We start from the raw sequence: 9,799 nt of genomic DNA, 5'->3' as shown, positions 1-9,799 counted from the left end.
TTTATTGGGCTTAACCCAATTAGAAAGCCCAAATAACATGCATGCTTACATAAATAACAAATATAATTTAAATATCAAATTAAAATGTTAATAAGTGCCAATTATTACTATTATATATAAATTACATTCACTTTTCAAACATAAACAGCTCCAAAGGCATCAAATTACAAGTTAATTGAAACAAACAATAACAATGTATGAAATGTTAATACATACATATATTTAAATGTATATATCATATATAGATAAATTGACAGTATATTATTAATATGGTTTAATTCAGTTTACAATTTGGTCTGGTTTCTAAAATTTTAAAAGCTAAACAAAATAAAAAAATTATGATTTGAGGAAATTCTTAGATCAAACCAAACCATTTTAAGACTAGAACAGACCAAACTGTCAATTTCGAATTGACTTGGTGCAGTTGGCTGTCTAAACCATATAATAAGCACCCCTATGTGCACTTCGGGGTGCACTCTATGGGAAGCAAATCCAAGTTCCCAACAGAAAGGGATAGATTGATACATGCAAAATGGTGGATACTATATACGACAGTGGACGGCAGCAGGAACCATGGATGACACAGTTCAATGGCATTCAACCGGTGGAAGATGTAGTTGGGAACAAGATTCAAAGTATCAAGGTGCACGATACAAAAAAACCTGCATATTGCATACTCGCCCTTTTTATTTGATAAGTGACATAACCATTATAATGAAACATTTATGGAAAAAATCGTGCAGCCAGAAAGAATTTTGTTACAAGTTTTTCCAATACCATGTTTTTTCCAGTATCATAGTTGAATCCAACATCCATAGACCATGAATTTTGTTATAAGTTTTTCCAATACCATGTCTTTCCGTTATCACAGTGAATTCAACATCTATACCCAAGGTTCAAAATATCGATACGAGGCAATATGCCGGTAGGGAGTATCGGTACTGTTTTTAAGTATTTTTTGTTTCAAAACTGGTTCAGAGGGGCCAGTTTAAGACCGGTCTACCCTCTGAATCACTTGCTGACCCGAAACATCCCCTGTAGGGGTGTATCAGGAAGGCTCCGATATGATACGTATCGGCCGATACGTGATGAAATTTTGAACCTTGTCCATACCATCTTAAGGCTGAATGAATCCTCCCGCTTTTGAAAGAGCTATCCCTCCTATGTAAAAAATTAAGTTCAATAGTGCTTTAACGTTGTCAGATGTGGGATTAGGTGTGGTGATCCGTGACTTTTTTTTTATCTATGGCAGATCTATTAAAGTTCCTAAAGTTTCCCCAGAAGAATTAGAAGTTAAAGCTGCTCATGCAGCTCTGACTTTTGCTTTAGAATTGGGGTTCTCTTTTATCATTCTTAAGGGAAATTCTACAATTGTGATTACAAGTCTGTTGGAGTTTGGCTCTCACACTCCTTTGTGGATCCATATGTTGATAGCAGATTGCAGACTATATAAGAAAATTCCTTCATTGTTTAGTAAATTGGGTTGCACGTAGTAGTAATATGGCCGCTCATATTTTTTACCAAACATGCCCTCACCATTAACCATCATATTTACATTCTAAACCTTCAAGAATGAGAAGAAAATGCATATATACACACTGGCATTCAGCGGCACATCAAGAGATCTCTATATGAATTTAACATACAAATCTAATCTGGGAAATAATCCTATAGCATGTTCACACGCTTGTTAATTGTTTGCTTTCAGGAAATCCGGACTCGTGTTCACATGTTTTTTTTTTCGCTGAGGCCCGGACTCGCATAGATGCATAATTGCATATTGCCACCCTTATTTCATTATCAGTCGTGTGGCAGACAGAGACGATGGTTGGACTTAATAAATTTAAGTGCATTTCAGCTAGCCAGCTACCCCCTTGAACGGATAAATTACCTTCGGATCCCTTCACAGAAATAGTGATATACTGGATCATCCGGCTGTAGACGTTAGTAGAAACAGAAAATTGAATAAAAAATTTATATTAAAAAATGTGCTCTAGCTAAGAAACCCTCTTTTTATCTTTTGGCTGCGAAAGGTGCATGCGGAATTATCTTTGCATTGCGATTTGCGAAGGTAATAACGCGCCACCACAAAACAAAAGAGAACATGCAGAAATATCCAGAAGAATTGTAACAAAGAGCTGCAATAAAGAGGCATACATGTCTTATGTCTCAAGCCCAAGTTCACTCCATATTCATGATCAAAATAAAAAGCAAGGAAAACATCGTCTTTCCCAGTTATCACAAATACATAAAGAAGTTACAACGGCATTCAAACACCTTTTCTGTGGATTTCAGTTGTATGGGGGGGATGGGGGGTTCTGAGAAATCAATAACCTTCTTGAAAGAAGGCCACAGCGAAGGATGTTCTTCGACCAAATTTACAGCTTTTTGGACCTTCAAGCGTCGAAAATATTATTGCAGTTGAGATTTGTCACCAGGATCTGTCACATGCACCTAGGAAAGAAAGTTTGACCCACATATCCACCAGCCATTGCCCTTCTAACATTGGATTCGAACATCTTAGGGTTATCCCTCAAGACTGCGGCCGCTTCATGATTGAGGGGATCCTCATGATTGGGTTGCTAAGTATATACATAAACAAGATTGCAAAGTAAAGAGATTAGAGTCATCACAAACCAGAAAGAGCTACTAACAAAATAATGACATATTACCGTGAAAAGGTGATTCAATCCATAGATTATAGTGTTTATATTCAGAACTGGTTTCCAATCTTCACGAAGAATGTTGAGACAGACGTTTCCCTCCAAATCAATATTAGGATGATAGACCTGTATGTTTATGTTTGGTGCCATTTAGGATCTCATACCATAATGATGAAAAGTCCAACGAAGAAACTTGAACAAAACAAAGATTGTAAAGCAAAAGGACTGCATGCCCACCTTCGTTTTGCACTTGACTTTTGGGGCCTCGTGAGGGTACACAGGAGAGACTTGGAAGGTGAACACAAATATTCCACCCCTGTGACAGAAAATACAAGTATCATCTAAATTATAATATTTCCATATATAGGAAGCAACCACAACGTTTAAACAGTAAAACAGCCTCTCTACCTTAAATTGATTTCTTAAAAGAAATACATACATAAATACACAGTGTTGTCCAAAAGAACCAAAACGGAAAATTGCATCTGCATAAGATTAAACTTACAAATAATATGGCTGATCAAAAAAAAAAAAAAGCTTACAAATAATATCCTTCATCAGGTCGAATAGTGATCTCAAAATTCATCAGGTCATCCTTTCCATTGGGGAATGATATGGTTGTTGTTTTGGGTAGATTCAGCTCACCAATATCTATAACACGAGAAATGCTAAACATATTACATACATAATGAATTCCAAAATATTACATTTGATGTCAGAAATTAGAAATGCAAAATACTTTGAACATGTACAAAGAATAGAAATGCATGAAAACAACTGGGATAAGAAACTAATACTATTGAAGTTGGAGGGCTTTCTAGATGAGATATTAAGGAATGACTGTAATAAGCTATCCGGACACACAACTCTCATGTAACGTCGACATTTTATGGTAATAAAATAAAAAGAAGTGCAAGGAAAATGACCAAAAGTCACCCGACAGGGACTGAAACAAAAGAGTTCCAAATCTACCCAAGCACCATCAAATTATACACTGACCAAACATGATGGATCCCAGGCGAATAACCCACCATCAAGTCACCGGGCCCATTCGGTGCAGGAAAGCTAGGCCCACACGGGTCATGAAGCCCATGCAGGAGCAGCTGTGGCACATGCCAAACATTACAAACCTCCCCTGTGATTTGTTTATAGCCGTAGGCCACATCCTAACCACCCACATGCAGAGCTCGAAGTCATGAAGAGCTGATTAGTGTGAGAGCCTATATAAGGCCATCAATTAGAACAGAATGGAGAGAAGAATCATAACTACCTTGTTTTCCTTCTCTCTTCCTCTTCTTTCTCTTTCATATCTCTCTTATCTCTGTTTTTGGAGGAAGGAGCTCCCTCGAAGAAGCTCCGCCAGCTTAGAGTCCATCAATTGGTATCAGATCGCCTGATCCGCCATGTCCACCACTCGCAACCAATCACAAGAAGAAAGAATAGATCGGATGGAGGGAGAACCTAGGGGTATCAAAGATGCCCTCTCTGCTGTGGTGTCTCAGCTCGAACGGATGTCAACTCAGCTGAGCAAGGAGGCAGACCAAGAGGGATCGAGCAGCGGCGGTCTTCAACTGAACAGCACCTTCAACCTTCTCAGCCCCAAACTGGTGTTTCCCACATACTCAGGTGACGATCCTTCCCCCTAGATCTACCGCGCAGAGCAGTATTTTGATTTCCATGAGATTCCGGTCGGCCAGAGAGTACAAATTGCCTCCATCCATCTTGATGGGGAGGCTAGCCTTTGGTACCAATGGTACCGCCGTTCACACCCACAACTGTCTTGGTTAGATTTTATTGAAGCCCTGCAAATAAGATTTGGACCTTCCAGCTTCGAAAATTTTGACGAAGCTTTATCTAGAGTGAAACAGACAGGCTCCATTCGAGAGTATCAAATTGAATTTGAGCGGTTAGCCAGGAGAGTGCATGGATGGCCAGAACATGCACTCACTGGTTGTTTTATTGGTGGTCTGAGGGAAGACATTAGGTTGGAAGTGAAAAGCCCTGCAGCCCTCTACTGTTTTGGCCGTTGTGAGCCTAGCCCGACTACATGAAGACAAACTAAACCGAGTTAAGAGGAATCTACGGTCGGGAATTCTCCGACTGGCTCCCAAACCCTTGACACCCAGAACCGAGCTAACACCGGTTCGACCACAACCCCTGTCGGCCTCAACTATGAGAAAACTCACCTGGGCTGAGATGCAGGCCCGTTGGGAAAAAGGATTGTGCTATAATTGAGGAGAAATTCTCCCCGGGCCATAAGTGCAAGGCCCAACAAATGTTCCTCCAAATTGTTGACAACCAAGATGAGAGTGAAGATGTGGACACTAGACCCATGGTCTCTGACCAGGCGGAAGACTCCATTGAAGAAAACCCGGAGATTTCACTCCACGCCTTGATTGGGCTTCACTCCACTGAGACCATGAGAGTGTATGTTGTACTTAAGGGTAGAAAAGTGTGCATCTTAATTGACAATGGGAGTTCCCTTAACTTCATCACTCTGGACCTAGCTCGACAATTGGGCGTAGAGGTCCAAGCGATTACTCCCTTTGCTGTTAAGGCAGCTGATGGGCAGCAAATTCCATGTGATGGGTTGTGCAGGACTGTGGGCCTTAGAATTTAAGGCCATATGTTCAGTGTGGACTTATACCCTTTGGATTTTAGTGGGGCTGACTTAGTCTTGGGGATCCAATGGCTGAAACTCCTTGGGCCAACAGTATGTGATTGGACCCTCTTGACTATGGATTTTTGGATGAATAGGAAGCCATGCCATTTGAAGGGAAATGGGCCAATTGAACCAGCAACAAGTTCGGCCTAACATGTTATCAATTATAGTCTTCACTCTAGTGCAACGACCTTGGTTTATTTGGGCTCATTGGGAGTAGGACCCACAATCTATGGTGACCACAAAACTCATATTGTGACGGGGGATCCCACTTTACAACAGCTCTTAGCAGCGTATCAACATGTCTTTGGAAAACCCAACAGGCTACCCCCCCGTACGTACTCATGATCACCACATCCCTATTCAGTTGGGAGCCCAACCCACCAATGTTAGGCCTTACAGATACCTGCATGTTCAGCGGGCTGAAATTGACAAAATAGTAGTTGACTTGTTGTCCAATCAATTCATACAACCTAGCCACAGTCCCTATTCTTCTCCAGTCCTTCTCGTCAAGAAAGATGGAACATGGCGATTTTATGCTGACTATCGGGCCCCCAATAGCATCACTGTGAATGATAGATTTCCAATCCCATTAATAGATGAGTTATTTGATGAATTGAACCATGCCGTTTATTTCTCCAAATTGGACCTACGATCCGACTACCATCAAATCTGGGTCCACCCGAAACACATCCACAAAACGGCCTTCAGGACCCATGATGGTGAAGGGATGAGAGATCCATCATATGGATGGCCAAACCCTGCAGGAAGGTTGGGCAAATTTTCAAAAATTTCTCTCTCCCATCTGGGAATCGCATTCCCTATTTTAGAAAATTGCATTTTCAATGATCAATCTTGAACCCAAAACCGGATCAGATCTGAAACCAAAAGAGAGGAGAGGGATCTACCTGATACGAAGTAGCAGTAACTCCCAATGAAGGTATTCACACCTAAGGAGAAGACCAAAACCCGCTCTCACTGAAGACGACACAGAGTGTGATAAAGTAGGATCAGTAGGATGGCTCTTCAACAAGAACCAGGATTCTTCAGCAAGAATCGAATAGGAGATGGTGAGCATGACTTCAGATTGTTTCTTCACCCAAGAAACAATATCAATAACCTTTCTTGATCTATTCCACAAGAGGAGAACGAACTGGGTAGGGATGGCAAGAATAGGAGAGAATTCTACAGGTTGTTGTGTATGTTAAAACTGAGAAATTCGCCCCCTATTTATAGTCTTCTTTGGATCAGCCTCCTAATCTAATTAGGAGAGAGTTTCTTGATCAAAATCTGATATTTGGATCTGGACTCTTAAATGGATAAAACTTGTCTTATCCTTTCAGCTAATCCTAATCAGATTATAAATCAAATCTTGCCTCCTTTTAATTAACTAATTTAAGCCCAGTTCGAATTGGACTTTAGGCCCATCAAGCTTATGTGCTCACTTACCCTTAACCTACTGCCCAGTTGACTTTCTTTGTATGGCGTGGGACTCAAACATTGATCTACACATCAGCCACATGGGTTCAGCCTAGCCTTTGTTACAAGGCCTGGTCGAATTCATTGTGGGAGACAGTGAACCCCTGAGTCCATCACCATGGGCTCTTAATGGGCCCAACATTTACACTAAATGGTCCTTGGGTCCAACCACCTTATGAAAACCCAAGGACTGTGGGCAAATGCAAGATTAGCCCATCAGGTATTACCCTCAATGGTTTTACACTTAACCTCTCAGCCCATGATGATCAAACATTGCCCGACAAGAGAGGACCTCTCCCTCGGCTGCAAGGAACAGTGTTGCACTCTCTAGTCACATGGATCCCGGGAATTAAAACCTTTTGCAAACATTTTGAAACCATAATACACACACACACACACACACATATATATATATATATTGCAAAACAAATCTCAACGTTTGAAATCAACTATCGACAGTTTAGGTTTCCATCAGAGAGAGTGCATTCCCCGATCATTCACTTTGTCCGACAAAGGGGCTAATCCTATCACTATAATCACCCACTCAGATGAATTCTCAGACTGTCCCAACATACCCAAGTTTTGACCCCCTCTAAGGATCTCACTGATTGGCATATCAAAGACTGCCCAATCCGACACATAGTGTAGTACCATAATCGAATCTAGGGGTCAAGTGTAACATTCCAGTTTTGCCCATCTATCTCCAAGGTCCAGGGCAACACTAGAATTTGGTCCAGTTCAGGGTTTCAAGAAAATCCACACTGCATGTACCTCAAGTCTCACCCTAGCAACTAAGACAAGCCACCCCAACCAACTTGGCGGCACATCAGTGTCAGCCTTGGTAGGATAAATCTCCCCAGACCTATCCAACGGCTGTGAAGATTCTAAACTAACACGAGTCTCACAAGTGTCCAGTTTAAGGGTATTACACAGAAATATGCCACAATGACATGAATCAACTATGTACTTTATTCATTTACAATAAATGTCAAAAGATACATCAATTTGATTGGAGCTAAGGGCATAAATGTCTAATAGATGGCCACTATGAATTTTTGGTCATGCCTTTTGAGTTGACTAATGCACCCTCCACTTTTTAGAGCCTCATGAATGATATTTTCCAACCCCACCTCAGGCGCTTTATCTTGGTGTTCCTCGATGATATCTTGGTCTATTGCAATGATTGGGCTTCTCATTTAGAACATCTGGAGTTAACCCTTGGGATACTTCGGCGAAATCAATTATTTGCCGAGTCCTCCAAGTGCACATTCGGCCAGACTTAGATTCAGTATTTGGGGCACATAAATTCTCGGGGGACTGTAATGACCGATCTCGAGAAATTTGTGGCGATGACTTAGTGGGCTCGGCCCAAAACCATTAAGAGTTTGCGGGGTTTCCTAGGCCTCACCGGTTACTATAGAAGATTCATAAAAGGCTATGCATCTCTAGTCGTCCCTCTTACAGATCTGTTGAAGGAAGCCTTCTCTTGGTCAGAACAAGCAGAAGTGGCATTTGAATCCTTAAAAAAGGCGACTACAACACCGCCTACGTTGGCATTACCCAACTTTGCCAAGTCGTTTGTGGTGGAGTGTGACGCATTGGGCAGAGGAATTGGTGCAGTTCTGATGCAAGAGGGACGCCCTATTGATTATTTCAATAAGTTCTTGTCAATCCAGGCCCAATTAAAGTCTACTTACGACAAGGAGCTGATGGCCTTGGTGCTCTCTGTGCACAAATGGAGAGCATACTTGTTAGGGCGAAAATTCACAATAAAGACTGATCAAAGGAGTCTCAAACATTTGATGGAACAAAGGATCCTCAACCTTGAATAGCAGAAGTGGGCCAGCAAGTTAATGGGCTATGATTTCACCATCAAATACAAACCTAGTTCCTCCAATACAGTTGTTGATGCTTTATCCAGAAACAGCTTATAGACCTATCCATCCCTTGATCACATCAAGGAAGAAGCTCAACAAGATGAGGAATTAAAACTAATTCGAGAGCAGTTGGTCTCAGGAGCAAACCAAAGAGCAGGGTACTCCCTGGTGGGTTCAGATTTATTTTACAAAGGGCGACGGGTGAGAGCGCCCAAATCTGTTTTCCACACAAACCTCTTGAAGTTGTTCCATGAGTCGGTAGGAGGTCATTCTGGGATGATCAGAACCTATAGGCACATAGCAGCCCACTTCTATTGGTGGGGAATGAATAAGGCAGTACAGGATTTTGTTGCAGGTTGCTCTGTATGCCAAACCCAGAAATAACAGGCCCAAACCTCAGCTGGATTGCTACAGCCTCTACCTATTCCAGACCAGGTATGGGATGAGATAACTATGGATTTTATTACAGGGTTGCTCAAGTCGGGAAGAAAGTCTGTTATACTGGTTGTTGTGGATAGATTGAGCAAGTAATGCACACTTTGTTGCGCTGTCCCACCCATACACAGCATCTCAAGTAGCTCAGGCCTACACTCGTGAAGTGGCAAAACTTCATGGAACACTAACAACTATCATCACGGATCGGGACCCCACTTTTGTGAGCCGATTCTAGGAAGAATACTTCCGAGCACAGGGTACTTACACTTATCATTCCACCAGTTACCACCCGCAGACTGATGGGTAATTGGAAGTGGTTAACCACTGTCTAGAGACTTATTTTTTTTATCAATAACAATTTCATTAATTCACCAAAGAGGTTACATAAGGAAGACAAACACACTTATCTTCCAAGTACAATCAAGAAAACAAAAGAATAGGTAGAGACAAAAAATTACAACTTAGCCCAAAACATTGAATCCCTTTCTACCAATTGTTTAGCTAAACCATCAGCTAGAGAATTGGCTGATCTTTTGACCCAGCACATTTTAACTTCCATCTCCCGCACCAGCCACTCAAATTTCCTCCTCTGATTACTGTACCTCCATAAACCATTGCTATCAGCATTCAACCACCCTATCACCACCTCTGAATCCCCTTCAATTAAGAGTTTTCTGATGTTC

At 41.4% G+C, this 9,799-nt stretch overlaps 1 protein-coding gene across 2 annotated transcripts in view; it reads right to left on the bottom strand.

The window, feature by feature from the left end:
* Positions 1 to 2,113: 2,113 nt before the first annotated feature.
* LOC104588186 (NEDD8-conjugating enzyme Ubc12-like) overlaps positions 2,114 to 9,799 on the bottom strand; it is a 29,025-nt gene continuing 21,339 nt past the window's right edge. For both annotated transcript variants that reach the window (XM_088892792.1, XM_088892797.1), the window contains exons 3-6: positions 3,206 to 3,314; positions 2,901 to 2,979; positions 2,673 to 2,789; positions 2,114 to 2,582 (exon numbers count right to left, since the gene is read on the bottom strand). In XM_088892792.1, coding sequence (XP_088748918.1) covers positions 2,445 to 2,582; positions 2,673 to 2,789; positions 2,901 to 2,979; positions 3,206 to 3,314 — 443 coding nt within the window. In that variant the 3' untranslated portion in view covers positions 2,114 to 2,444. The remainder of the gene's footprint in view (positions 2,583 to 2,672; positions 2,790 to 2,900; positions 2,980 to 3,205; positions 3,315 to 9,799) is intronic.

Source organism: Nelumbo nucifera, chromosome 1, assembly GCF_055504915.1.
Source record: "Nelumbo nucifera cultivar China Antique chromosome 1, China Antique-T2T, whole genome shotgun sequence".
In the NCBI taxonomy this organism is placed as follows: domain Eukaryota; kingdom Viridiplantae; phylum Streptophyta; class Magnoliopsida; order Proteales; family Nelumbonaceae; genus Nelumbo; species Nelumbo nucifera.
Note: the sequence above shows the minus strand (reverse complement) of the source record. Positions and strands in the feature narration are given on the sequence as shown.